At 59.5% G+C, this 27,150-nt stretch overlaps 2 protein-coding genes and 2 non-coding genes across 6 annotated transcripts in view; 1 reads left to right on the top strand and 3 right to left on the bottom strand.

Annotated features, from left to right (window-relative positions):
* Window positions 1-130: 130 nt before the first annotated feature.
* Window positions 131-16,835, bottom strand: MYO1G (myosin IG). 3 transcript variants are annotated; one of them, XM_069778435.1, is made up of 27 exons: window positions 16,780-16,835; window positions 16,177-16,229; window positions 15,464-15,513; window positions 15,022-15,215; window positions 14,806-14,900; window positions 14,098-14,622; window positions 12,872-13,080; window positions 12,690-12,783; window positions 12,078-12,243; window positions 11,935-11,988; window positions 11,088-11,183; window positions 10,867-10,983; window positions 9,529-9,735; window positions 9,306-9,451; window positions 8,671-8,785; window positions 8,319-8,489; window positions 8,175-8,245; window positions 6,826-6,900; window positions 6,590-6,722; window positions 5,181-5,347; window positions 4,897-5,104; window positions 4,473-4,696; window positions 2,980-3,124; window positions 2,792-2,896; window positions 2,579-2,692; window positions 2,071-2,225; window positions 131-1,976 (listed from the first exon to the last, which is right to left on the bottom strand). In XM_069778435.1, the coding sequence occupies exons 6-27, from the start codon at window positions 14,349-14,351 to the stop codon at window positions 1,820-1,822; spliced, it is 3,183 nt and encodes a 1,060-aa protein (XP_069634536.1). In that variant the 5' UTR covers window positions 14,352-14,622; window positions 14,806-14,900; window positions 15,022-15,215; window positions 15,464-15,513; window positions 16,177-16,229; window positions 16,780-16,835; the 3' UTR covers window positions 131-1,819. The 3 variants fall into 3 exon arrangements, with proteins under 3 accessions (XP_069634536.1, XP_069634535.1, XP_069634534.1); XM_069778434.1 differs by having other exon boundaries at window positions 16,617-16,817; XM_069778433.1 differs by having other exon boundaries at window positions 16,662-16,817.
* On the bottom strand, window positions 15,628-15,761 carry LOC138684534 (small nucleolar RNA SNORA9). The gene has a single exon (XR_011323796.1). It is a non-coding gene; the product is annotated as a small nucleolar RNA SNORA9 (small nucleolar RNA).
* On the bottom strand, window positions 16,339-16,472 carry LOC138684533 (small nucleolar RNA SNORA9). Its single transcript, XR_011323795.1, has one exon. It is a non-coding gene; the product is annotated as a small nucleolar RNA SNORA9 (small nucleolar RNA).
* Window positions 16,836-17,082: 247 nt separating the features above from the next.
* CCM2 (CCM2 scaffold protein) overlaps window positions 17,083-27,150 on the top strand; it is a 38,508-nt gene continuing 28,440 nt past the window's right edge. The window contains exon 1 of the mRNA XM_069778424.1: window positions 17,083-17,344. Coding sequence (XP_069634525.1) covers window positions 17,315-17,344 — 30 coding nt within the window. The 5' untranslated portion in view covers window positions 17,083-17,314. The remainder of the gene's footprint in view (window positions 17,345-27,150) is intronic.

The following is a 27,150-nucleotide window of genomic DNA, read 5'->3' as shown; positions in this document are numbered from 1 at the left end:
ACAGGCCTGGCCCGGGCCTGGCCTAGGTCGGAGCCTGGGGCTCCCCTGGGGCTGGGCCCCGGGGTGAGTGGGGGGCAGCTGGGAGCCATTTGGGACCCCGACGCCCCCCCCCCCGTACGCAGAGAGGACCCCCGACTAACGATGTATTGTACTAAACGGTGCAAAAATAAAATATCGCCTGTTCAGTTGCGCGCGAGCCCGACTGGGGTGAGGAGGTCGATCCCGTTGTCACCGCAAAGGCTTCCAGGTCCCGAGAGGAATTGGCCAAATCTTCGCCCGTCAAGGGATTAATTGAAAAACGGAAACGTGAATTCTTTCCAAGCTGCAGCCATAGTGAGGGCTCGGATACTTTTAAGGCATCTTCCTTTGGATTGGCATAGGTAATTAGCCCTGTTAATTAGCCCTTGTCCCTTGATTTCGTGTGGTTTCTTCCCCAATATCGGGACATATATTTAAATTTAAGGTTCCAGGCCCATACCCCTTCGGTGGTCCCCAGCGATGCCCTGTTCTCCCATATGAGACCACGACCAGGCCTGTTCTAAAACTGTGGTTATTATCAGAAGAATAATGGTGCGGGTTTTTTTCCTAATTTTTCCCCATTAATTTAATTGTTTGATGAGTTCTGGCAGGGGATGAGCTCTTTGGCTCATTAGTGGCTTCCCAAATACCAGCAGGACAGGAACCACCTTCTTCCAACCACGAAAAATCCCCCCGTTTTCCCAGCCCTCCTTTTCCAGTTCTTCGCTCCCCAGGGCATGGGGACACCGGGTGTCGGGGACATTGGGACACAGGACGTGGGCACAGGGACATCGAGGACATTGGGACACGAGGACCTTGGGACATCGGGATACTGGGTGTCAGGGACATTGGGACCTGGGACACAGGGACATCAGGACATTTGGACCCAGGACACAGTGACATTGGGACGCTGTGTCTCAGCAACACAGGGATCTGGGACACAAGGACATCAGGATTCGGGACACAGGGACATCGGGACAGAGGGTGTCGGGGATATCGTGATCCAGGACACGGGGGCACCAGGACATGGGGACATCAGGGCCAGAAGGACACGGGGGCCATAGGGACATTGGGTGTCAGGGACATTGGGACCCAGGACATGGCACGTTGGGACCCGGGACACAGGGATCAGGGACACAGGGGTGTTGGGACACAGGGTGTCAGGGATATTGAGACCCGGGACATGAGGGCACAGGACACGGGGACACTGGGACACAGTGTACTGGGGACATCAGGGCCCAGGGCCATCAGGACACTGGATGTCAGGGACACAGGGAATTTGGGACACTGGGTACTGGGGACATCAGGATACTGGGTGTCAGGGACATCAGGACTGGGCGCACGGGGACCCTGGGAGCCAGGGCCCCGGCACAGGGGGCTGCCTTCCCGCCCCATCCCATTGATCCCAGCCCATCCCAGCACAGCCCATCCTCCACCACCCCCTTCCCACCCCAATTCCATCCATGCCCCCATCCCTGCCCCACCGCAGCCAACCTGGGCCCCCCCCCCGCCAGGCTAGCAGGGACCCAAGCTGTGGGGCAGTTTTGGGGGGGACCCCAGCCCTGTGGTCCTGAGGGTCCCGGCCATGCTTGGCGGGCGGGGGGAGGGGGCTGTGGGGGTCCCATCCAGCTCTTTATTCCCAGCACACACAGAGGCTTCGGCAACGTCCTGGGGGGGCCGTGGGGACACGTGGTTGGGGGTCACAGGGGGGCTATGGGGTCCTAAGCAGAGGCCAGTGGGGCAGGGTACAGGCAGGATGTGGCCGGGGGGGATGGAGCAGCTGCCCCCCCCCCGCCCCACCTCATCTCCCGGGCCAGTAAAGCACGAAGCCGTCGCGGCTCTTGCCGAAATCGGGGGTGACCGCCCCCGGCCGCGTCTCCACCGTCAGCAACCGCCGGCGCCCACGTAGGCTCAGCTGGATGCAGTCGGAGACCCGGACCTGCAGCTCCCGCTTGGTCCTACGACATGCCGGCATCAACGGGGTGTGGGGGGAGCTCACGGGGTGCCAGGGACACCCCCCCAACCTCTCCAACCCCGATCCCCCCAACTCACGCTCGGCAGTGCTCCAGGAGGACGCCCACCAGCTCGCCCACCCGGTTGTCCTCCGCCGGTTGCATCTTGTGCAGGCACACGGCCAGGTCATCCTGGCTCTGGGTGTGGAAGACCACCAGCTGCGCCTGGCAGCTCGTCACGCTCAGCCCCGTCACCTGCGGGGACGTCTGGGTGTCACAGCTGCGTGGTGGCGGGGGGGCTTGGGGCCATGGCATGGGCAGCGTGGCGTGGCCAAGGCACCGTGGCCAGTGTGGTGGGGACAGCTTGGTGAGGACAGCTTGGTGGGGACAGCATGGCATGGCCAGCGTGGTGGGCACGGCGTGGTGGGGACAGCATCACGCCTCTGTCCCAGGGGAGTTCACCGTCCTGATGCAGATGGGGCCATGGGGACCACGGAGGGGTCTTCAGCCTCCAGGTGGGAGCGGGACAGCCAGGACACCTGGGTCCCCCTCACCGTGGCTCGCCGGGACAGGGTGTAGGGGACACCGGTGGGTTTGGGGACACTCACGGTGCTGAGGGGCAGCGCCCGCATCACCCGGTACTGCTTTCGAGGATCCAGCTTGTAGAGGTGCTGGTCCGTCACGAGGATGGCCCGGTCCCGGCTCTTACTGAAGCGGTTGATCTGCGGGGATGGGGATGGGGACAGGCAAGGGGACATGCTGGGACAGGGCGAGGGGGTGACACCAACACGGTGGCCGGCAGGACCACCCGCTCCCCTCACCTTGCGGACGTGGCAGGAGAAGAGGACAGAGCCGAAATGCACCTTGTCCTTGAGGGTCTGGAGGCGGCGGGCGAAGGGCAGCGCCTGCCCTGGGTTCTCACTGGGCTGTGGGGAGCCGAGGTGTGGGGTGGGGGTGGGACCCCCAGGATGTGCCGTGGGGCACCCCCAAACCCGCTGGCAGCCCTTACCGAGGAGAGGTAATCCCGTGCCCAGCTGCGCTGGCAGCCCCAGTCCTTCCGCAGCCCTTCCAGTGCCTCCATGGCGGCCACCTTGGCCCGGATCTGCCCCATCTCCGAAGGGGGGATGTTCTTGACGATCTGTCGTGCTCGCCACCTGCGGCGGGGGGGATGGAGCACGGTCACGTCACCGTCCCACGTCCACATCCCACGCGTCCCTGTCCCACGTCCTTGTCCCACATTCGAGTACACATCCCCATCCCATGTCCCTGTCCCATGTTGTGAAAGACCAAAAGAGTTACTGTCTCAAACATTGTGGTGGGGCAAGTTGTGCTTAAAGACAAACCCCGCAGAGCAAGGAACCAAGGTGGAAAGCCCATCAGCTCAGACATCAGCAACAGGAGGGGAGGGCTGGAGGGTGTGCAGCTCCCCGTTCTGATAAGCTGTTCTGATACAAAGATCGAACAACGGCCATGTCTGCAGGGAAGGAGAAGTTACTCCCCAAACGACCCCCAAGCCCAAAGGCTCACAAACTGCTCATTAACCTGACGAGTTCGGGTGCCCACCCGAAGGAGGGGCAAGGATGATAAAAGGACACAAAATGAAGCCCCGGGTGCACAAGCCCACCGGGACTGGACCCCTCGGCTGACTGGACCAACGCTGGACCCAGGACCGGTGAAATCTTTCTCTCTTCCTTTTTCTCTCTCTGTCTTCTTCTCTCTTTCCTTTTCCACAATCCCTACACCTCATCCGTTTCAAGACATAAACTGTTGACCAAGTCTGAGACTAAGAGTGGATCCAGCCACCCCTAGACCCTTCTCTGAGAAGGAGTCTGGAAAGCAAGGGGGTCTGCTCTGAACCTCGGGACTCAACGGGAGGGATCTCCTTATTCCCTGAATTGATGTATATGGTTACCCTGGGTTACACGGTTTACAGAAGTAGTCGTATGCCAATTCCTGTTGTGAGAAACCCTGCCACCTACTACCACGCCTCCCCAGTTCAGTTTGCTTCTGTCATGAATAAAATCTTTAACTGATCATTTGGTGTCGTTTCACCTTAATTTAGCCTGACGGAATTTCAAATTAAACGCGACTCCCTGGTCTGTCCAGTCTGGGTTGTGACACATGTCCCTGTCCCATGTCCCCGTCCCTGTCCCACATCCTTGTCCCACATTCCCATCGCATGCCCCTGTCCCACATCCCCATCCCACATCCACATCCCTGTCCCACATCCATGTCCCTGGTCCACATTCCAGTCCCATGTCCCCATCCCACATCCCTGTCCCACATTCCCATCTCACGTCCCCATCCCACATCTACATCCCATGACCACATCCCTGTCCCACATCCCCATCCCCATCCCACATCCCCATCTCGCATCCCTGTCCCCATCCCTCATTCCCCTTCTACATCCCTGTCCCATGTCCCCGTCCCACATTCCCAACCCAAGTCCCCATCCCACGTCCCCATCCCAACGCGGGAGCGGAGCAGGATCCGGGACGGTACCTGCGGAAGAGGCGCTGGCTGGCATCTTGGAAGCGTGCCAGCACCGCCGGCGGCTCCGGCCAAACCACGCTCTTGCCAAAATCGGGGAGGGTGCGGACGGCCTGGAAGCGCCGCAGCAGCTCCCACAGGTATGTCTTCACCTTGTGCCGTTTGTAGTAAGCCATGATGGTGTAGGCAGCGCGCAGGTAACGGCACCGCCGGCGTGCCAGGGCACCGCGCCAGGCCTGCCGAACGCCGACAGTCAGGGCGGCCACTGCCCCATGGATCCCCCCCCCCCCATTCAACGGGAGCGCGGCCGTGGCACCAGGGTGGCTGCTCGGCATCACGGCTCCGGAAGGCCCCCAAAATGCTGCTCCCCCCCAAAAAAACCTCCCCGGTGGAGCCCTGTGCCGAGACCGAGCCAGCTCGTGCCATGCATGCCCACCTTCTGCAGCAGCAGGACGATGATGGGGATGAGCTGCGCCCGCTCTTGCTCGAGGCAGAAGAGGGTGCGAGGCGTGCGGATGAAGACCTTGGTGTGGCTGTAAGCCACGTCGTCCTGGAAGCCGTGCTGCTCCAGGAGGGCTTGCGTGGCCTCCCGGTCGGTGGCCATCAGGTGGTTGGGCCACGTGTACTCACAGGTCATCTTGTACCTGGGGGGCAGAGCAAGGTGAGGAGTGTGGGGGGGGTGGGTTACGGGGGTCCCGGGATGGGGGGCGCAGACTGTACCGCAGGAGGAAGCGGTGGTAGGGCTGGCGGTAGGCGAAGCCGGCGCGGCGCACCCGGACGTTCTCCAGCAGCCCCAAGTAGGAGACCTGGTGCCGGCAGCGCTCCTCGTCAAAGAGCGTCGGCGACTTCTGATCGTTGGGTTTGATGCAACGCACGTAGTAGGGCTCCTGCAGGGACACAGAGGGGATGGCACCGCGGTGGCACTCAGGAGTGGCACCGAGCCCACGGGCGTCCCAGGCTGGGGGCTCCAGGCACGCAGGGTGGGATTGCACTGGGCATGGGTGGCTTGGGGACATCTTGGCTGGCTTGAGGAACATGCCAAGCTGGCTCGGGGACATGCCTGGCTGGCTCGAGGACATCTTGGCCGACCTGGGGACATGCCAGGCTGGCTCAGGGACATCTTGGCTGGCTCGAGGACATCTTGGCTGGCTCAAGGACATCTTGGCTGGCTTGGGGACATGCCTGGCTGGCTCAGGGACATCTTGGCTGGCTTGGAGACATGCCAGGCTGCCTCAGGGACATCTTGGCCGACTTGGGGACATGCCAGGCTGGCTCAGGGACATCTTGGCTGGCTCGAGGACATCTTGGCTGGCTTGGGGACATGCCTGGCTGGCTCAGGGACATCTTGGCTGACTTGGGGACATGCCAGGCTGGCTCAGGGATATCTTGGCTAGCTCAAGGACATCTTGGCTGGCTTGGGGACATGCCTGGCTGGCTCAGGGACATCTTGGCTGGCTTGGGGACATGCCAGGCTGGCTCAGGGACATCTTGGCCGCCTCAGGGACATGCCAGGCTGGCTCAGGGACATCTTGGCTGGCACAGGGACATGCCTGGCTGGCTCGAGGACATCTTGGCTGGCTTGGAGATATGCCTGGCTGGCACTGGGACATCTTGGCTGGCTTGGGGACATGCCTGGCTGGCACAGAGACATGCCTGGCTGGCTCAAGGACATCTTGGCTGGCTTGAGGACACACTGGCTGGCTTGGAGACATGCCAGGCTGCCTCAGGGACATCTTGGCCGGTTCAGGAGCATGCCTGGCTAGCTCAAGGACATCTTGGCTGGCTTGGGGACATGCCTGGCTGGCTTGAGGACATCTTGGCTGGCTCGAGGACATCTTGGCTGGCTTGGAGACATGCCAGGCTGGCTCAGGGACATCTTGGCTGGCACAGGAACATGCCTGGCTGGCTTGGGGACATGCCTGGCTGGCTCAGGGGTATGCCTGACTGGCTTGGGGACATCTTGGCTGGCTCAGGAGCATGCCCATGTGGCTTGGAGCCATGCATGTCTGCCATGGGGACATACCAAGATGGGTTGGGGACGTGCCCAGCTGGCGTGGGGACACATCAAATTGGTACAGGGAGATGCCAGGCTGGCACAGGGACATGCCTGGCTGTCCCTGGTCCCTTACCTTGGAGGCGAGGTTCTCCACCAGGGCCACCATGGAGTTCTTGAAGAGCGTGCCGGTGGTCAGTGGGCGTTTGGTGACTTCGGTGATGCTCTGCTCACCATCAGGCCACATGGCACGCAGCACGGGGTCCGCGCTGGGGACAGTGTTGGCATGGGGCTGGCAGCACTGGACACCCCACTCCCGCCCCATGGCTGTGCCACCCCCCCCCCCCCAGCTGTGCCCCCCATGTCCCCAACCTGTTGTAGAAGAGCCGTTTGAAGTCCTGGAAGAGTGTGTCTTTGTTCTTGTCCAGGAAACCCTCCACTGAGTACCTGAGGGAGGGGACACCATGTTGGGGGGCTCCTCCAGGTGCCCTGGGGTAGTCGGGGGGGGAGCTGCATCCTACAGGACCCAGGCATCCAGGCAGTCCTTCCTGCCCGTGGTGGGCCAGGGGCTATCAGGGGCACCTAGCTCCATGCAGAGGTGACATGTGGCCCTGGGGGTACCTATGGAGGTCAGGGGACTGTGGGGTTCAGTGCTGATGGACACGGAGTCCCCCAACCCTGTCGCTATTGTCCCCAGGGTATGGCACGGCATGTCCTACATGGCCTGTCCTACTGCACATGGTCTCTGGGGACCTCCCAGACCCCACGGACCTCAACGGTCCCCCACATGGCCTCCCGTGGTCCTAAATGGCTGTGTGCAATTCCCTGGGGTCCTCAAAGCCCCACGGTCAACCAAGGCCACCCCATAGTCCCCCAGGGGCCCCTATGGCCCTCTATGGTCCCAAGTGGCCCCCCATTGCCCCCCATGCCCTCCCAAGGTTCCTCATAGTCCCAAGGCCACCCATGGTCCTCCATGGTTCTCCATGGCTGCCCACAAACCCATGGGCACTCACGATGTCCATACTCCCCAATGGTCACCCACACTCCCATGGCCCCAACTGACACCCCCCAGACTCCCATGGTTCCCATGATCCCCGCAGCCTGATAGTCCCTCATGACCCCAAACCACCTCCCACAATCCCTCAAGGCCCCCCCACAGTCCCATGTCCCCCATCCATGCTCCCACATGGCCCTCCATGGTTCTCCAAGGCCTCATGGTCAACCATAGAGCCCCAAGAGCCCCTCTAGACCCCTGGTCCCAAGTGGTCCCCACAGTCCCACCCCATGCCCTCCCAAGGTCCCTTATGGCCCCAGGGCCACCCATGGTCCCCCACGGCCCCCCAGGGTCCCCCACAACTCCATGGCCACTCATGATGTCCATAGTCCCCAATGGCCACCCACACTCCCATGGCCCCAACTGACCCCCTGCCAGTCCCCCCAGCCTGATGGTCCCCCATGACCCCAAACCACCTCCCACAGTCCCTCAAGATCCCCCCCCCCCAGTCCTGTGTTCCCCCTCCATGCTCCCACATGGTCCCCCACCGTTCTTCAAGACCCCACAGTCAACTGTAGACCCTCAAGAGCCCCTAGACCGCCCTGGTCCCAAGCGGCCCCCCCTATGGCCCTCATGGCCTCCTAAAGACCCCCATGGCGGCCCACAGCCCCATGGCCACCCGAGGATGCCCATGGTCCACCATGGCCCTCCTCCGTCCCCCCCTCACGTGACATCTCCAGCATAGTGCTTGATGCGAAAGTCCCGGTTGAATTCCATGGTCTTGTCTGTGGGGCAGAGCTGGGGAGCAGGGGGGGCTGTCAGCTCCCTGCCCACGGACCCCCAGCTCCCCCCAGTTTTCCCCCAGAAGCACCTTACGGCTGGTGTAGTGGGGGTGGCGGCCGAGGCGGGCATCCATGGAGGCGAGGAAGAGGGAGTCGGTGACGGTTCCCGCTGCCAGGCAAGCCTCGTCCAGCAGTGCCAGGATGCCGCGGTGCGGCTGCTCCACCAGCTCCACAATGGGCTCGTTGCTGAAGTACTCGATCTGGGGTGGGAAGGGGGGGTGGCATGGGGGTGGGCACCCCAAATTGCCCCCAGATCTCACCATTGCAGGTGATGGCATCTGTGTGTCCCCCCCCGCCATGTTCCCCGTGTCCCCGCCACGCTCTGCTGGGCGATGTCCCCCATCCCCCCCGTGTCCCCCTCGGCCCCCTCCGTCCCCTCACGCTCTGCCAGGCGATGCCCTCTCGCTGGTACTCCGCCTGCTCCTGCCGCAGGATCAGTTCGATGAAGAGCTGCTGCAGCTTCTCATTGCAGTAGTTGATGCAGAACTGCTCGAAGCTGCGGGCAAGGGGGTCAGGACGGTCACTGCCACCCGGTCCCCTCCATCCCGTTCCCCTGCGCACCCCCTGAGCTGCACAGCCTTGCTGCTGTCCCTCCGTGTGTCCCTCCTGGTCCCGGTCCCGTCACCTCCACGTGTCCGTTGTGGTCCCGTCCCCTTCCATGTATCCCTTGGGCATCCTCCCCCTCCATGTGTCCCCTCCCAAGTCCTGTCCCCTCCATGGGTCCCCTCCTACGTCCCATCCCCGACCTTTGTCCCTCCCAGGTCCTTTTCCGTCCCTGTGTGTCCCTTGGGCATCCTCTCCTCCCCTGCTATGTGTCTCTCTGTGGTCCCGTCGCTTCCACGCATCCTTCTCAAGCCCTGTCCCCTCCACGTGTCCCTCCTGGGTCCTGTCCCCTCCACGTGTCCCCCCTCGTCCCCTCCACACATCCTTCCCATCCCCAATCCCCTCACCGTGTTCTTCCCTGGTCCTGTCCCCGCAAAGAGTCCCCATGTCCCCCCCACCCCACCCCAGGTCACCTGTTGGTGTCGAAGATCTCGAAGCCGTAGATATCGAGGACGCCGATGACGGTGCTCTTGCCATGCAGGCGGACATCGTAGTCGTGGGCGGCGATGCTGGCATTGATGCGCCCCACGATCCAGCAGAAGAGACGCTCGTAGATGGCCTGGGGACAGGGACAGGGTGGTGGGCACCCAAGGATGCTGGGGCGGGGGGGACTATCACCCTACATCCCCTCCATACCTTGGCGCAGGCGTCCCGGGCGTAGGCAGCCTCCTTGGGGCTGTGGCCCTTCTCGATCAGCTCCCCGCCGCCGGCCGCCACGGTGCGGGTCAGGAGAGCCTGGCGCAGGCTGCCGGGCGCCGTGGCCGTCAGCTCGGCCAGCGCCGAGAGCTGCGCCGCGTCCTCCACCGCCGCTGTCTCGCCCTCCGCCACGAACCCGACGTTGCCCTGGGGCAGCCCCGTCATGCCACGTTGGAGGATGAAGGTGGGGGGACACCCGGGAGCATCCTGGGAAGGGGCTGGGGTGTCCCGGCATGAGCCGCTCCCGTACCCTGGGCTGGACTGGGCCATACAGGTCTGTACTGGTTTGTATGGGGCTATACGGGTTTGAATTGGGCTGTGCTGGGCTTTTCTGGGCCATGCTGCTTTGCATTGGGCTACACTGGTTTGCATTGCGTTGAGCTGGGCTTTACTGGGCTGTGTTGGGCCATACTGGTTTGCATTGGGCTGTGTTGGACCATGCTGGTTTGCATGGGGCTGTGTTGGGCCATGCTGGTTTGCATTGGGCTGAGCTGGGCCATGCTGGTTTGCATTGAGCCGCACTGGGCTTTGCTGGGCTGTGCTGGGCCATACTGGTTTGCATCAGGCCACGCTGGGCTTTACTGGGCTGTGCTGGGCCATACTGGTTTACATCGGGCTGCGCTGGGCCATACTGGTTTGCATTGGGCTGTGTTGGGCCATGCTGGTTTGCATTGGGCTGAGCTGGGCCATGCTGGTTTGCATTGAGCTGTGCTGGGCTTTTCTGGGCTGTGCTGGGCCATGCTGGTTTGCATTGGGCTGTCCTGGGCCATACTGGGCCATGCTGGTTTGCGTTGGGCTGTACTACACTGCGTAGGGGTGCACTGGTTTCTGTGGGACTGTACTGGTTTGAACTGGTCTCTACTTGTTTCCATTGGTCTATACTGTGTAGTGTGGGGCCATGCTTATTTACATGGGGCTGTACTGGTTCGCCCAGGGCCATACTGGTCTGCTTCAGGCTGTACTGGTGCGCAGAGGCCATAATGGGCAGGGGGATGATACTGGTTTGCCCAGGGCCATACTGGTCTGCCTGGGGCTGTAATGGTGTGGGGGGGCCATGCTGGTCTGCCTGGGGCCATACTGGTGTGAGGGGGTTGTATTGGTGTGTGTGGGGGCCATACAGGTATGGGGGGCTGTACTGGTGCACGGGGACCCTACTGGTGTACAGGGGCCGTACTGGTTTGCCCAGCCCCATACTGGTGTGTGTTGTGGCCATACCGGTCTGCCTGGGAACATACTGGTGCATGGGGGGGGGGGTGTCCATACTGGTGGGGGCCTCACCAGGTGCAGGATGGTGGCCAGGATGCGGCGCACAGAGCCCATCTCCTCCGGGGAGAAGCCGATGACGGCCATCGCCTCCTCCACCGCCCGGTAGCCGTCCGCGTCGTCCCCGCAGGCCTGGGGTCGGGGTTTTGGGGGGGGGACATGACACATGGCGTGAGGGGCCGGGACCCCCCCCGCCCACCCCCTGCCCACCCTGTGCCCACCCCAGCCCCACTCACGGAGCCCTGGGCACCCTCCCGGGTGTAGCGGTAGGCGCCGGGGTCCTGGCAGAGGTGGAGGGAGGCCAGTAGAGCCACCGGGGCTCCCAGTAGCAGCTGGCAGGTAAGGGGGGGGCCGTTAGCACGCTGGGGGGTTGAAAGCCCCGGCCTGGCGGCCCCCCCGTCCGGCTGGTGCTGTTCGGTGTCCCCGTACCCTGTCGCAGCCCATCCCGTCCCATCCCAACGCGTCCTATCTCGCCCTGCCCCGTCCATTGCCGTCCCATTTATCCCATCTGCCCCATCCATCCCACTCCATCCCATCGATCCCATCCATCCCACTGGTCCCATCTGTTCCAGCCTTCTCATCCCACCCATCCCATCCCCATCTCATCCCATAGATCCCATCCATCCCATCCCAACCTTTTCACTCCATCCTGTCCGCATCCCATCAAACCCACCCACTTCACCCCGTAGATCCCATCCATCCCATCTCATCTAACCCATCCCAACCATCTCATTCCCATCCCATCTCCATCTCATCCCAGAGATCCCATCCATCTCATCCGATCCCATTTTATCCCTCCCATTCCATCCATCCTGTCCCCATCCCATTCATCTCATTCACACCATCACACCCTGCCCCATCTTGTAGATCCCATCCATCCCATCTCATCTGTTGTCTCACCTGTCCCATCCCAACCTTGTCATCCCATCCCCATCTCATCCTGTAGATCCCATCCATCCCATCCCCATCCCATCCCATAGATCCCATCCATCCCATCCCATCCGTCCCACCCCATAGATCCCATCCATCCCTTCCCACAGATCCCACCTCATCCACCCCACCCCACCCTGTCCCCCGGTTCACCTGGTAGAAGGCGTGGAAGTTCCTCTCTCCCGGCTGCTGCTGGAGGATTCGGGACTGGAAGAGGGCGCAGGGGGTGGGTGCCGGGTGGTGTCCGCATGGGTGCAGCACCCACCCGTCTGTGCCCACCCGCAGCACCCCCGCACCTTCTCCAGGAGGTAGTTGTGGATGTGGCCGCCAGTGGGGTCGCCCTTGAAGTCGAAGTTGATGTCCATGTACTTGCCGAAGCGGCTGGAGTTGTCGTTGCGGTTGGTCTTGGCGTTGCCGAAGGCTTCCAGGACGCAGTTGGACTTCAGCAGCACGTTCTTCACCCTGCATGGGGGCGATGCGGCATAGCACGGCATGGCACGGCATGGTGCGGAGTGGCACGGCATGGCACAGCGTGACACGGTGTGACATGGCATGGCACAGAACATGGCGCGGCGCAGCTGCGGCCTCACCGATGGGCACAGGACGTGGCACCCCCGGGCCCCCCACACCACCCGAATGGCCGTGGGGCCCCCCCAGGACCCCCCTACAGGTGTGGGGCACCCCATTTGCCCCCCACAATCCCTATGGGCATGGAGCACCCACTCCTGGTACCCCCAGACCACCCTTATGAGCATGGGGCGCCCCAGGACCACCCCACAGGTGTGGGGCACCCCTGTCTCCCCACTCCGACCCCATAGACGAGGCCACCGGGGACCCCCCACCCTATGGGCCCCCCCCCCCAGCCCCAGCACCCATCCCTCCCGCCGGCGCCATGGGGCGGGACCCACCTCTCCACCTCGGCGCGTTGGGTAGGGTTGGTGATGGCGGCGATGTACTGCATGATGTACTTGCTGGCCTCCGTCTTGCCCGCCCCGCTCTCACCTGGCAAGGAGGGCAGGGACTGGGCGAGGGGAGCCCACCCAAGGGTGCCCCACACACGCCCCCCCCCCAACCGCCGCTGTCCAGCTACCTGAAATGACGATGCAGGTGTCCTTGGCGCGGCGCTTCATAGCCTTGTAAGCGGCGTCGGCCAGGGCGAAGAGGTGGGGCGGGCGCTCGTAGAGCTCGCGGCCGCGGTAGCGTTCCACCGCTGGCGGGCCGTAGAGGTCCAGCGTTCGGTAAGGGTTCACCGCCACCACCACCTCCCCGATGTAGGTGTAGATGTGGCCCTGCGAGAACCTGCGTGCAGGGGCGGCCGTGGGGCTGGGCTGGCACCCTGTGGGGTGCTGTGCTATGGGGCAGGACGTACGCCCTGTATGGTGCCATGGGGCAGGATGACACCCTGTGGGGTCCTGTGCCATGGGGTAGGGTGTCACCCGGCAGGGTGCTGAGCTGGGGGGGGTGGAATGGCATCCCATGGGGTACCAAGCCATGGGGCAGGGCGGTAGGCTACAGGGTGGCACCCTGTGCCGTGGGGTGGGACAACATCCTGTGGGGTGCTGGGCTGTGTGGCGAGGTGGCATCCTGTGGGGTGCTGTGAGAGGTAGGGTGACATCCTGTGGGGGGCCGTGCCATGGAGCAGGATCCACGCCCCGCAGAGCGCCGCGCCGTGGGGCAGGATCCACGGCACAGGCAGAATACCAGGTGCTGTGGGGCAGGATGCCTCCCTGTGGGGCCTGGGCAGCGTGCTATGGGGCAAAACCCCACTCCACAGGGCTTAGGCACCCCCGCCCCACCCCGAGAACCACGCTATGGGGCAGAACCAGCCACCCGACAGGTGCCGTGGGGCAGCGGGAGAGCAGCTCTTCCTGTAGGCAGCGCCTGCAGGCGCAGGAGCAGGCAGGAAACGTGGGGGCCCCCGTGGTGGGACACACAGGTGCACTCCCCCCCAGCCCCTCCTGGCACATGCCAGCCCCCCAACTTGATCTGGGGGGGAGATGCGGACGTGCCTCAGTTTCCCCCCAGGGGCCATGGGGCACCGCCCAGATGCTTCTTGCAGAGCCGGGGTTTGGCACCAGTTGCTTCCGCATCCCCCGGGCGGACTCCGGGTCCCCGGTACCCCCCCATCACCAGCCAAAGCCCCATGTCCTGGCTGCTAGGAAGGCGATGCCATAGTCCCACGGCGCATCGCCCACGCCGGTAACAGCCAGCGCCCAGCTTAACGCCCCGGATGTACCGGGACAGCGCCTTGGGGTGCCCCTGGCCTCACCCCCCCACCTTCCGCCCCACCGCACTCCCCCCCCCCCCCCCGCGTACCGCCGGCGCAGGTTCTCCAGGAACTGCTCCATGGTCACCTCGTCCAGGAGGACGAAGTCGGCTTTGCCGAATTCGGGACCCTCCAGCTCCGCCATGCCGCGCCCGTCACGCACCCACTTCCCCCACACCGGCTTCCTGCACTGCCAACGACCGCCAAAACCGCGGCGCAGGCGCGGGGGGGAACGGGGAGGACCCGGTGTCATCGTCACCTCCCGTGGGGTGACGGCGAGGTGGGGCGGCCGTGGGGCGGCCATGGGGCTAGGGTCATCACGCCACGGTGATAGTCGCTGGGGGCTGCCGAGTCCCACGGGAGCATCGCAGCGTCCCCAAACCTGTCACTGTGTGTCCCCGTCCCCATCACGACATCATGCCAAAAACCCAGTGGGAAATCGATTATTTATTAAGATGCCGGCGCCACCCATTCTCATCTCAGTATCCCCAGTTAAACCCAGGTAACTGGGAGCTCTGGGGAGGACAAGCCAAGGTGAGGATCATCGGAGAGGGGACCCCTGTGCCGGTATCCAGCTGGAAAAGAAAGGGGGTAATCGTTAGGACAATGAGGATTACAGCATTAACGAGGTGGGATATAAATTCCATGGCTCCACTTGCAGTTATCACGGCAAACCAGCACTCACCAGTATTCCCAGTTCCAGTTTTTAAACAGTAAGTTACTCCCAGTAAAGCCCAGGTACCAAAAAACCTCCTTACCGAGCGAGCGAGGAACACGGTGACTTTTCCGGGAGTGTTGCCATCCAGTTTTCCCGGTGGTTGTGCCAAAACCAGGTGATCTAATAGATTTTCACCTAAAATCGAGGGGAAAAAAAAAAGGTTTGGTGTCACGATGATGACAAGTTGAGAGTTAATATTTAAATCTCCTGATTCTGGCGGCTTTTGGCATCGCCGAATCCGCGTCACTCCCCTTACCACTGGCAGGATTCGGCTGTGTGGCAAAAGCGTTGCCGACAGCAGCTTCACGCCAGCTCCTCTTTCCAGCCCTAGCATCGTGGTAGCAGGCAAGAATCACTGGTTAGAGACAAACAAACACCCACGTGGGTGGGCACGGCCGACCCGCACTGTCTTCTCCTGTCTGTCCTGGCACACAGGAGCCGCTCGTTTGCCTGTATATTTAATTAGCTGGATTAATTAGGAAGGGGGGTGGGGGGGAAACGTCTAGAGCCTCAAACTGCCCCCAGGCTGCTCTGGCCAGTGATGCAGAAACCAGGGGGGTCACCCCAGCCCCGCTCCCCCCATGGGATTTTGGCCCCGAGAGGCTCGTTTGGTGGCTAACGATGAGACGAGACTGTGGCAGCGGCGTTCGGCAGAGCTAATTAGACCAAATTAGGCTAATTACGAGGCCAGAACCCACCTCTGCTGTTCCCGGTGCCTTCCTACGTCCCTCTGCATTGGAGTGGGAACCTGAAACCAAAGAGGGAATGAACGGTGTCAGCAGGGCCGGAGGAGGTGGCAACCGGCACCGCTGTGCTTGGCATGGCCAGCCAGGCCCAGTCCGAGGGCTCCCCCTGGGCACGGGGGTGTCCGGGATGTCTATAACCCCCCCCCGGGGAAGGCAGGGAGAGGCCTCAGACTGTCCCGGGGCTGCTCTGGCAAGCGCTGCAGGAATGGCAGGGGCCACGCCAGGCCCCCCCACGCTGGTAGGCTTGCAGCAATGCCCATAACGGTGGCAGTTGCCAAATAAATCCGCCGAGCCATCAAAGAGACCAGGGTGTGACTCGTGGTGTCACCGCCTTTGAGGCTCTCCGTGCCCAGCCGGACGGCATGGGCAAGCCTCACCGGCTGCGTTCCGACACGTGGTGTGGTTGCCATCATCACCCCCTCCGCCCCAAGAAGGTCCAACCGGAGTGAGGGGTGACAAGGGATGATTAGGACCTCGTGGCATCACCCCAACTTGCCTCGCATCACACCAGCTCGCCTCGCGTCAGCAGGACCACGACCTGGCGTGAGCAGGACCCCACGCCGCAGCTCTGTGGTGGGGTTTCGGCCCTGCCAGACTTTTGTTTGGTGGCTGAGGAGGTTCGGCAGAGCTAATTAAGACAGCCTAATTACGATCATGCAACCCACCTCCGCTGTTCCAGGCACCTTCCTACGTCCCTCCGCATGGTCGGAGTCGGAGCCTGAAACCGAAGAGGGAAAGAACAGCGTCAGCAGGGCCGGAGAAGGCAGCAGGCGGCCGGGCCCTGCCCGAGGGTCCCCCAAAATGTCCCGATCTCCCCCCGAGCACGGGGGTGTCCGGGATTTCTATAACCCCCCCCCGGGGAAAGCGGGGAGAGGCCTCAAACCGTCCCGGGGCTGCTCTGGCAAGCGCTGCAGGAATGGCGGGGGCCACGCCAGGCCCCCCCACGCTGGTAGGCTTGCTGGGGTGGGGGGCAATGGGAAGCGGGCACGGCCGGGCCCCTGGGGACACGCAGCCCTCGGCCCGGTGAGCCCCGCTCCCCCCGGGGAAGGCCCCGGGCGGGCAGACGCGGCCTATGGAAGACTACCCTTCCCAGCATGCACCGTACCCCACAGCAGCGGCATCAGGGCCCGATGGGGGAAAAGAGCCTCACCGCGCGCTGCCCCGGGAAGCCCCCGCTCCTCTCCCGGTCCGTGGGAGCGGGCCCGGCCGCGGATGGCGAAGGATGGCGGCGGATGGTAGCCGGGCCGGACCGGTGCACCCTCTCCTACCTGCCACTGCTGCCACCATGGCTGAGGGCGGAGCTACACTGGCGCGTGACGTCAGCGCGCGGGGAGGGGAGCGAGGCCACGCCGAAAGGGCGAGGCCAGAGGGCGGTGGGCGGAGTCGGCCATCGGAGCGGGCATGGTCGGATGCGGTGGGCGTGGCCATCGCACCTGCCGTTCCAGTAGTGGGCGGGGCCGGCCCGTCCCCGCGGGAGGGGGGTGAACGCATGCGCGATGCGGCTCTTTTCTCCCGGCCCCGCCCCCCGCGGCCGGGGAGGACTGACGTCAGTCCTCCGGGCGGAGGGCGGGGCGCGGTGCACGCCGGGAAGCCGCCGCCCAAGATGGCGGCAGGATTGAAAAGTTGGTGGTGGTGCTGAGGCGGCTCCGGGCTGGGCCGCGGCCGGGGGCGGGAGCCGGACGGGCTATGGTCACCACCGGGCAGTGAGACCGGGTTGCTGGGCCCCGCCGAGTACCGAGGCCGGGCGAGCACGGCCGCTGCGGGGATGCCCCGGGGGGGGCCGGGGCCGCCGCCGCCGGAGACATGGAGGAAGAGGGCAAGAAAGGCAAAAAGGTGAGAGCCGGCTGCTCTCGGGTCGCCTACTGCTGCTGTGGGGCCGCCCTGGGGGTGGAGGGGCGGCAGCGGGCCCTGCTGTGCCCCCGGGACCGGGGCCTTCCCTCAGCCCCGGGCCTGGGGGGCTGCCCTGTCCCGTGGGTCGTGGCTGTCCGGGGCCTCTATAGCCCACGGGCCGTGCTGCTGAAGCCCTCCCAGGGGTGTCTGGAGCTCCTCTTGGTTTCTCGGGCCTTGTACCTTCGCTGTGGTGGTTTCAGGCTTGGCCCTGTCCGAGCTGAGCGTCTCCCTGTTGGTGTGGCTGCGTGGAGGGCTGGGACCTCGCTTCCCCCACCAAAAAAAACCCCTTCTTTACTGTGTGAATGTAGGGCTTGGGGGGAGCGCTGCCACGGCCTCGCTGCCTTCCAGGTATCCCCTGCACTCGGCCATGGTACGGGTCTGCTCCTACTGCTCCGCTTGTGTCCAGACAGCGATCAATGGTCACGGGCTGATTTACTCCTCTGCTTCTCTGCCCAGGCTGCAAACGAGATGGCTGGTTAATGACACAACTTAAAACGTGTTCTGTAACAGCGCTGGATTGTCTTGGCTACTGATTGTAGTGCTAAACTGGGAACGCTATACACTCACGTGTCTCTTTTATGCTTTTATGTATATATTGAGTCAGCTATAGTCAGGAGTACTGCGCTGTAACCGCCTCAAAGGTCAGCAAGCTTTGTCTGCATTGACTGCGAACAGGCTGCTCTAGTTTCTCTTGTTTAAACCTATTTTTATGTCATGTGGGGGAGGCGAAACTCGAGCTGAAGGCTGGGGCCGGGATGCTTGCTGAGAGCAGCGCTCCCTGAGTGGGGAGGGGGTGGGGGTTGGCTCTTTCTTTGCAAAAGAAACCCTTCCCTTGGTTTGATGACATAACTGGGGGGAAACAAGCTATTTTTAGTTGTTTTGGGGGCACCTGCAGTAACGGCGATCTCAGAAGGTGGCAGCAGAGTCTCCGGCTGAAACTTTGGTTTGAAGTGATTGGAATACTCACTGAATTAGAAATATTGAATGATTTTTTTTTTCCTGGAGTTACCGTACAGACTTCCCACAGCCAGAAAGTAAAACCACTGACGTCCCCTTGCGATGTCTGGTGACCCGTGTGTGGTGTGGCAAGATCTGCAGCACAGGTGGGAAGAGAAATTATTCATCTGGATATGTCATGTTCCAGCTTTCTAGAAGAAACAACTCCAGGCGCTTGCTCCTGGGGCTGCGGATAATTGTAGAGTAACTTTAGATGTAAGTAAATGCCTGTCCTTTGTGGTAGTCAGTGACTGCAGGGCTAGAAGCGGTGCTCAACTGAAGTACAGAGACAAGATGTGATATGTTCTGGAAGTGGAATTGGTTCTTGTCTCTGCTGAAAAATGTTTTTTTGCTATTTGGGAAAAATCTGGGGGGGGTTGCCTTAGAAAACAGTGGTCCCTGGACATGCTGCTTGCTTGTGTGGCTGGGTTGGCCACAGAGAGTGCTGTCATACCAGCCGGTGTAATCTGGGACCTTTGTGTGCTGTCTGGGGACTTTTAGTGTGAGAAGAGGCAGCCAGCTCCTGTGGTCGTGGCTCCTCAGGATAACTGAGGCGGCAGGGACCTCTGGAGATGGACTAATCCAGCCTTCTGCTGGGAGCAGACTGTGTCCTGTAGGGTTTTGAGTCTCTCCAAGGATGAAGACACCACAATCTATATGGGAAACCTGTTCTGTGTTCATCCTCACACTAAAGAAAGTTGTTGGGTTTTTTTCCTTATGCTTGAACAGAATTTGCTGCGTTCCAGTTTGTGCCCTGTCAGTGGGAAGAGTCTGGATTCTTCTTTCCAACCCACCAAGTCTTTGTACATGCTGATATGTACAACCTCCTCTTCTCCGGGCTGGATGATCCCACCTCTCCCAGCCTCTCCTCATATGATAGATGCTCTGATCCCTAAACCCTCCTCACAGCCCTTTCCCTAGGCCTGCTCCCACCTGTTCCATTCTCTTGTGTACTGGTGACCCCAGACCTGGCTGCTCCAGTCCCCCCCCTGCTTCCCTGCTGCATTGTAGGTGATCCCAATGGATGAGGAGCATCCCAAGACCCACAGGAGTTGGGCTGCAGCTGGGGAACTTGGTGTTGCACAGGGGTGGCACCTCCTGGGCCAAGGCATGGGCTTACGGAGCTTCCTTGGTGCGAGTTTCCCATCACAGTGGTAGCTAATTAACCCTTGGAGCAGGCGCCTGCAGCTCTTTTGAGCTTGGACAGCTATCAAATGTCGTTAATTTGCCTCTGGAAAGGGACATATTCATCCACTGTGCCACAGCAGTTCCCAGCTACAGGGAAAAACTTTTTCCTGTTGTTTTTTTCGCACACTGTGGATCATTCCAGAAGGCAGGTGTCTGGCCCTCAGCCAGCAGCATTATGGGCTAAAACAGGGCAATTGAGTTTAGCGCTGCTCCAAAGGGTTATTAGGGCAGGTTTGGTCAGGACTAGGCAGAAAATCCCAGCCCTGCTTTGGGGCTAACTCCAGCTTTAGACAAAGCATGTACTTAAACTGGAGCTCTGGAAATCCTGCCAGGAACTTGCGTTCCCCAGCTCTGGCTTTTGGTGGCTCACGCCAACAAGGTTATCCCAACTGGAATGCGGCAGTGGTGGGACGGAGCACATCCAGCTTGCTTTTGGCTGTGGTTGCGAGAGCTGCGTCTTAAACAGGTTTGGGATAAAACACCTGTTTCTTGCTAATATTGTGAGGAAGGGTGGATCGATTTGAAGTGTGTTGGCTCCGGTTGTGCTGCAAGGCTTCCTTGATGCTTGCCGGTGCAGTCAGCTGAGCTGCGGGAACCTGCCCGGAGCTGGAGAGCAGCTGGTCTTGTGCCTGGCAGCCTCAGGCGAGGCTGGATGTTCCTGGCGCACTCCTTCCTGGAAAGAGAATGGGTGGAGGGAGGATGAAGGCAGATTTCTTGGCTACCCTGGTTATTATTTGCCTGTAGAGAGGATTTTTCCTGCTGGCCTCTATTGCAGAGGCTCTTACAACATTACAAATCTGTAGGATGGCTGCCAGGCTGCTGCAGGTGATCCAGTGCAAAGTGCTTGCATGGTTTTCCTGAAGTAATTCTCTGTGGGTGGCATCAGGTGTTAGCATAAAACTCCTGACTTTTCCAGCTCAGATATGCCCTAGATCTCTGATGTTGGCTCGGTTTTTCTCTTCCCAGGCCTCTTAACAGCAGCTGCTTCGGCAGTTGCCAGATCTTCCTCGTAAAGCTGATCTTGATCTGTGGCACTGAATTCTTTGTGGTTTTAAATGCTGTTTAATATTGAAGATATTGGCCAGTCCAGCAATTCCTTCTTGTGCAGATCATTGGGAAACGTCTGCCAAAACTGAGCTTGTAACTCTGAAGTGTGCTTTGCTCCACGCTAGAGGACTTGGGCAGCAGGGTCATGTTCTGCGCTGGTGTGTGCGGAGGGGAATGGAAAGCTGAGAAACTTCTGGGGGGAATTGAGGTGGTTATGAAATAGCTGAAATGGAACTGGTTCCCCTTGAAGCTGGGTGCAGGGCAAGCCCCCAGCCTTAGTATAAAAAATACTGAGGGGCTGAGCTGGAAGTCACAGCTCTGCGGGAGTTTCTGCTTGCAGGACAAGTTGCTTGAGCTTCCTTCATTATCCCAAATATCCAGCTTGTTCATGCTGGAATAGCTGCTGGGCTTTGACAAGCCGCTGGCCTGTGTTCCTGTCTGAGACTCTGTTGCTGCAGAGATGGTTCTTCCATGACTTCACTTATTGAGGCCACTTGAGTGAATGCAGTATCTGTATTTTTAGCTTGCTGGGAGGTTTTTAGGCTAACGAAAGCACCCATGTGTACTTGGACCCTACACTGCTTTGCGTATGGAGCCTAGGTCTGTACTTTCAGCTAAAGCAAGCCACGTGAGGATCATTCCTGTAGGCTGCCTGTCACCCGTTGCTCTCTTCTGTTCCAAGACTTGATGCAGCAGCCCTGACCTGATCCCCAGCCCTTTTGGGATGAGTAAATTTGATGGGCAGGCTGTGACTCCTTGTGATAAAGCTCCAGCTACTGCTGTCTGGCATGGTGTCTGGTCGCTTCACGCCTTGCTCTGAAGCTGTGCTGCAGAAGGTTGCACAGAGGGTACGATGAGGGGTATTTAGCCCCTTTCTCTGCAGTGCGGTGAGTGTTGCCGTCTTCTCCTCTGCTCCCAGTGTGTCCCTTTTCCCCGGGTTCACGCTGCTGCTCGTGAGCAGATGCGACTTGTGGTAGAAATGCAGCAGGTGGGCAAATACCTGCTGTGCTTGTGAATGAGGAGGGTTGGTGCACTGCCCTGATGGTGGGGAACTGGTGGAGGGGGGAGGAAACTGGGGTTCTGGGCTTCGATTGCTGGAAGGGCTTGGCAGGGTTAAGGCTGGCTGCCGTTGTCCCTTGCTGTGGCATCGATGAGTACTGCAGTTTGGTGTGCTGGCACTGCCATCTGGGCATTGGGGGACAGCTCGACATGCTACAAACCACTGCCTCTTCCAGTGTGGCAGCCTTCCACCTCTTCCAGTGGTGTGGGGGGTACCTGCTGCTCTTAAAACAGGAGCCTGGCTTCAGAGCTTCCCTCACTGACAGATCTAGCTTGAAGTGTTTGTGCTGATTAAAATAATGTGGTTTAAAGTACAACTAGGGTCCAGCTGTGAAAGATCAACTCGAGACCCTTCTCCCCTCTTACCAAGCTTCAGGGCACATCAGGCTCCTGAGACAGATGCAGATGGGTTGTGAATTGCTGGTCGAGGTGCTGCCCTTCCTGCTCTGTGCTTTAATCCAAATGCCTGGGCACTTCTACTGCTGTGAAGCTGAACAGCACTTAGGAGGCCGTCCTTGGTTTTCCTCCTTGGAGAGTAGTCTCTGGTCTTCCTCTGTAGCTAGAACATGATTTGCTGTGTACCTTAGCTGACATCTCCAGACAACGGACTCGTCTGAAGTGGCTAATATTTGATCTCTCTTCTGCACTGCTTTATGCAAGCCTAGTTGGGGTTCATGTGGGTAAGAACAACCAAAGATCTGTGATACGGCTCTCTGATATCGTCTGGGTTTCTATTGCTTATCCCGTTAAACCTTAACAGTTGCGGTTACAAACCCAGTGCTGTTTCAGATGAAGCTTGGGAAAACCTCCCAAGTGCAACTTGGCGTTTACCTAATCATGCTTAAAATCTCTGCCTATGTTCAGCAGCTCAATAACGAGTAAATTTGGCCTCCCTGCTCCCTCTGAAGGGATGGCCTCTGGGTTGGGAAACGGGCTTTTCATTTTGAGAGCTGTCTCATGATCTAAGTCTTCGTGGGGAAGCCAGCAGACCCGCTAGACTGGGTTTTAGCAGCTGCTCTCCTTTGAACTGCCAGTGCTTGGCTTGCTGTGGGGCTCGGCGGGACAATCCTGTCCTTGCTGTTCTTGGCTGCCTTTGGCCTCGGCCCAGTTACGAGCAGGGAGTTGCTCTTTTTCTCTTCTCAGTGCTTCCTCCTGGCTCTGGAGGAAGCAGAAAATCTTCTGGAATATGAGGAGCAGAGGCTGAATGGAGGTGGGATCATCTTGGGTTTAGGCTTGAAGTCTGGAGTGGGGGGAAATGTGGGGTAAAAGCTGGCTGGGCAGGGGCAGGAGAGATGGGGCTCTGGTGTGCTGGCCTCAAATAGGGCAGGTCTTGTGTCCTGCTCTGGGTGGTGGCATCTTCCTCTTGCTGCTGCTGAACTTCGGCCACCTGGCACAAAGGTTTGGATGGTTCTGGTGGACCTTGTGGTGCCATACAACTGTACTTGTCCAACTTGCAGCAAGGAGTGATTTTAAAACATTTACTTTGAAAAATTAAGCTTAATTGTGCTTCTAGAAGCCTGTGAAAGTTGAGACTCACTCAGCTGAAATTCAGTGTGAGTCTGTCTCCTTGTAGGATGTGTTTTAGTCTCATCAGTGCCCTACAGAGGAGACCCTCTGCTTCGTCTGGTGCAGAGTGAGGATCTGTGGTATCGGGAAGGACTGGAGGACTCTGGAAAAATGTGTTGGTGTCGCCTGGCAGTGTGGGGCTTTGTTCCCACCTCTCCCAGGGGTCTAGGGTGCTGTTGGGGTGCTCTCCTCGCCTGGTGGGTGGCCTCTTCCAGCTCTAGGGTCTCAGCTGCTGGTGGTGGTGGCAACTGTGGCATGGGACATCTCCAGCAGCCCCTCTCCTGGTCTGAGGTCTACACCTCCTGGCTGGAGGGCCAAGAGCGGCTGTAGATGGGCATGGAGCTGTGGCTGTAGGTGGGTACGGAGCATGTCTCACACGGTGCTTGCTCAGGAGGAGCTTACCCTGAGGACCAGGGTTCAAGGGCTTCACAGCAGGGCTGTCCTTACTGCACTGCTTGTGTCCGGATGGCCTTGGGACTCTTGTGGTAGGTGAGATCGTCCTCCGTGTTCAATAGTCATATGGCCATGCTGGTGTACTGCTGCTCCAGGCCTCAGTGGGCTGGGGAGGAAACACAGGCATGTTTCAAACACAATGTATGTCCCCAAAATAGGGATACTGAAAGTGTGAGAGGCCACTTGAGACCTGGCACTTGACTTGGTTGAACATGGGGTGCCTGGCATTTTTGTGGCCGAGGGCGGTGAGGCTGCTGGGAGGGGCAGTCCTGCTTCCCTCCACCTCAGCTCCTGCCCCGTCCTTGGCACTGGCTCCAGGGCTCGTCTTCTGCCTGCCCGGCTTCCTGCACTGCCTGGTGTGTGCTGTGGTGGGAGCAGGACAGCCCTTTCCTCTGGCAGGCAGCCACTAGATAAGAGGGTCTGCTGTCAGGACCATGGTCTGCCTCAAGATGAGAGAGGCTGTCCCTAAAACCAGTGAGGGCCATCAACAGGCACTGGCATAGTGTCTGGGAACAGGGATACATTCCCAGTTTGCTTCTCTCCTCAGATCGGGGATGTACTGAGCTGGTGCCGCATCTGTAGCTGACCTTTGAGGTTCACAAGCTGCTGTGCAGACCAGGCTCCCACCCTGTCCCATGGCCTGTTCTCTATGGCGTGCTGTTGGGAAGCAATGTGGTTCCTTCATCCTTGGGCCGACCCCGCTCTGGATAGCGTCGCTTCCCCCATGTTGAACTGGGAGAGGCAGCAAGCAGGTCACCTCTATCAGCATTATAAATACATCCACCATGCTGACTTGCAGGGATCTGCACATGGCATCTCCTCAGGGCTGCTGCTTGTCCAGGCTGAAGGAGGCTTGGCCTGAGTTACACAGCTCCTCTGGGCCTGTGGTCACCCCCATCTTGAGCACCTTCCCGGCTTTCCCAGTCTTCCCCCGTACCTGTGAGATGGGTGGATCAGAGCTTGGCACTGGGGTGGCGATTCCAAGAAACCTGGTGTCTTCCTGGGTGGAAGCAGGCAAGAATCTGCCAGGTACCTGAGGTGGGGAGTGTGCTGCCTGCCTTGCTCTGGCAGAGCTCTGCCTCTGCCCAGCTGCTTGGCTGCAGACAAACCTGAAATGTTCTGTTCTTGTCCTCATTTCTACCCTTGCATAACTGATGTTTTCAGTAAATGTTGCCACCTCACCGGTGTCCCTTTTCCAGATGACCAGTGCTGACCAGTGCAGGTTCCTGGGGTCTGATGACCCCACCACCGCAAAGACAGTCATCCTGATCCTGACTGGCTCTGCCTCCGCAGGAGCTCCCAGCTCCTCCTCCCTTTTCCTGTGCATCCTTGTGTACTCCCTGGTGCCAGCTGGCACCAGAACATGAATAGTAGCTGTGACTGGAGATCAGTTCCCCGAGATGGGAGGCACTGGGGAGGACAAAGCTCTGCTTGAGTCACAGCAGTATCCTGACTTCCAGCTGTAGGAAACACCTTCCAGCTGGCCATGACCTGTGTAATCAGATGCTGGGTGTCGGCTGCTCTGGCTCCCAGCAGCTACTGAGGTGTGTTTGGTTTGTATTTGCTTTCACCTGCAAGGATGTGCAGAAATACTTGCCCAAATAGAGCACCATTGTGGTAGTGAGTTATCTCCTTCGAAGCTGGGGAGATGGCTCTTCTGAAAGCTCTGGTTGGTGCTCATGTGAAACTTAACCATGCTGTCTTCTCCTGGGTAGTCATGGGAAGCAGAGGGAGAGCAACCTGGCTGCTGCTGCTTCTTGCAATCTAGGTGTATCTACCCTGCTACATTCCACCTCTGTGTATGTCCTGGTTGCGGCTCCTATGGGTTTTGAGTGTGGAGCAGCATGAGGGAGTCAGGCTGGGGGCAAGGGGCATTGCTGGGGGATCATCTCTTTGGGGAGCTCATCCAGGGCAAGTGACAGCCATGGCTGGGGGGATGAGAGGGGTCACTTATTTGGGGTTAAGGCTTCACAACCGTGGAAGCTAATGGTCTTGCTTTGGATCTTCAGCCTCTGGTAGCCTTCACTGTACACCAAACTGCTGCTTTGCTGCTGAGGCCAGCATGGGAAAGGACAGATCCTGCAGCAGTGCTTAATGTAACACAGATTTTTCCTGGCCTCACATGCCTATGTCAAAATAGTTTTGCTGTTGTGGGTTTTGCTCGGTACAAAATAACTCTACCATGTAATTGGGTAAATACTTGCTTTGCTGTTTGGTCAGAGAATGGCAGACAAAGCTCAAGCTTCCTAAAACTGCCATCGCTCACACAAGATGCTGGCTGAAGGAATGATACCAGCTTTCAAAAGTGTAACTTGCACTCTGTCAAACTTTCCATGACAGAAGCCCTGACCCAACACAAGTCTGGTTCCTGCCCCAGATAAAAGCTATCTGCAGTCCCTATTAGTTGTGTTTTGAAGAGCAACACCGAATACTCTGGGTTTAAGCCTCTGTCTCCCTTTTGTATGTGTAACATCCAGAAAGCAGGTAATGTTTTCTGTTTCAGAGGTGCAACCTGTTTCTCTGCTGGTAAAAGCCTGAAGCCACGCAGGAGTAGCGCTCTGGGATGAGATGATGTCTGTTTAGCCCAGAGACCTCCTTGAACATGAGCAGCTTCCATATTTCCAGCATGCCGCTTAGTTGCGCGGGGACTTGGCAGGCTGGCTGAGCCAGCAGACATGAAGCTCTGCTGTGTGGGATGTGTTTTGGTCTGAGGCTCATCTCCATGGATCTGTGGTGGGCTGCAGAGCCTGGTTCTGCAAGGATATGACCAGGAAGCCCCCGAGTTTGCTGTGGGACCACTAGGATCACAAGTCTTGAAGTGGTGACTTAGTAAAAAGTTATTGACTCATCTCCTCAGTGGTGGCTCTTCTGCAGAGCCCTAATCCTTTCCCCAGGCTGTGGCATCCTGCTCCCAGAACAGTGCTTCAGTCTTGCACAGGCTTAAACTCTCTTTTACTTTTCACAAAGCCATATCAGCTTCTAGTGCCTTTTGATTCTTTCCCCCTAGCATTTAGTTGCAGAAAAAAAGTCAATCAAGGGAGAATGTGCTCTGCAGAACCACAGAGTTTAATGTGCCTCCAGAGCTGTGGGAGGGGTGTAAGGAGAGGAGACCACAAAAAGTGCTTGCCTCTGACCAAACAGAGAAAATGAGGTATGAACTTGCACTCCTCCCAATACTTGATTGGCTCTGTGCCCCAGGGCTAGCTGTGTGCTTTATCTTGACTATCATAGGGAACAACAGTTGTATGCCACTAAATCTTGGTAGGTAATTGGAACATACTTGTAGGCGACACAGATGGATTAGCATTGCTGTGAAACTTTGGAAACCTCAAGCCTTGCGTTTGGCAAAAGTCTTTGGGTCTCATTTACGTTCAGCCCACAGAAGGTGCTAAAAATACAGCAGCAAATGCTGCTTTGTAGGAAGGTGTGCTGATCCCTGG

The sequence above is a fragment of the Haliaeetus albicilla genome, chromosome 2 (genome assembly GCF_947461875.1).
Source record: "Haliaeetus albicilla chromosome 2, bHalAlb1.1, whole genome shotgun sequence".
NCBI lineage: Eukaryota > Metazoa > Chordata > Aves > Accipitriformes > Accipitridae > Haliaeetus > Haliaeetus albicilla.
Note: the sequence above shows the minus strand (reverse complement) of the source record. Positions and strands in the feature narration are given on the sequence as shown.

Coding starts and splice junctions, on each gene's coding strand:
- MYO1G (XM_069778435.1), bottom strand. CDS start 14,351: ATGGCCGCCCCACGGCCGCCCCACCTCGCCGTCACCCCACGGGAGGTG. Junction 13,081..14,097: donor CTGGAGAACCTGCGCCGGCG/GTACGCGGGGGG, acceptor CCCTGCACGCAG/GTTCTCGCAGGGCCACATCT. Junction 12,244..12,689: donor CAACGCGCCGAGGTGGAGAG/GTGGGTCCCGCC, acceptor GCCCCCATGCAG/GGTGAAGAACGTGCTGCTGA.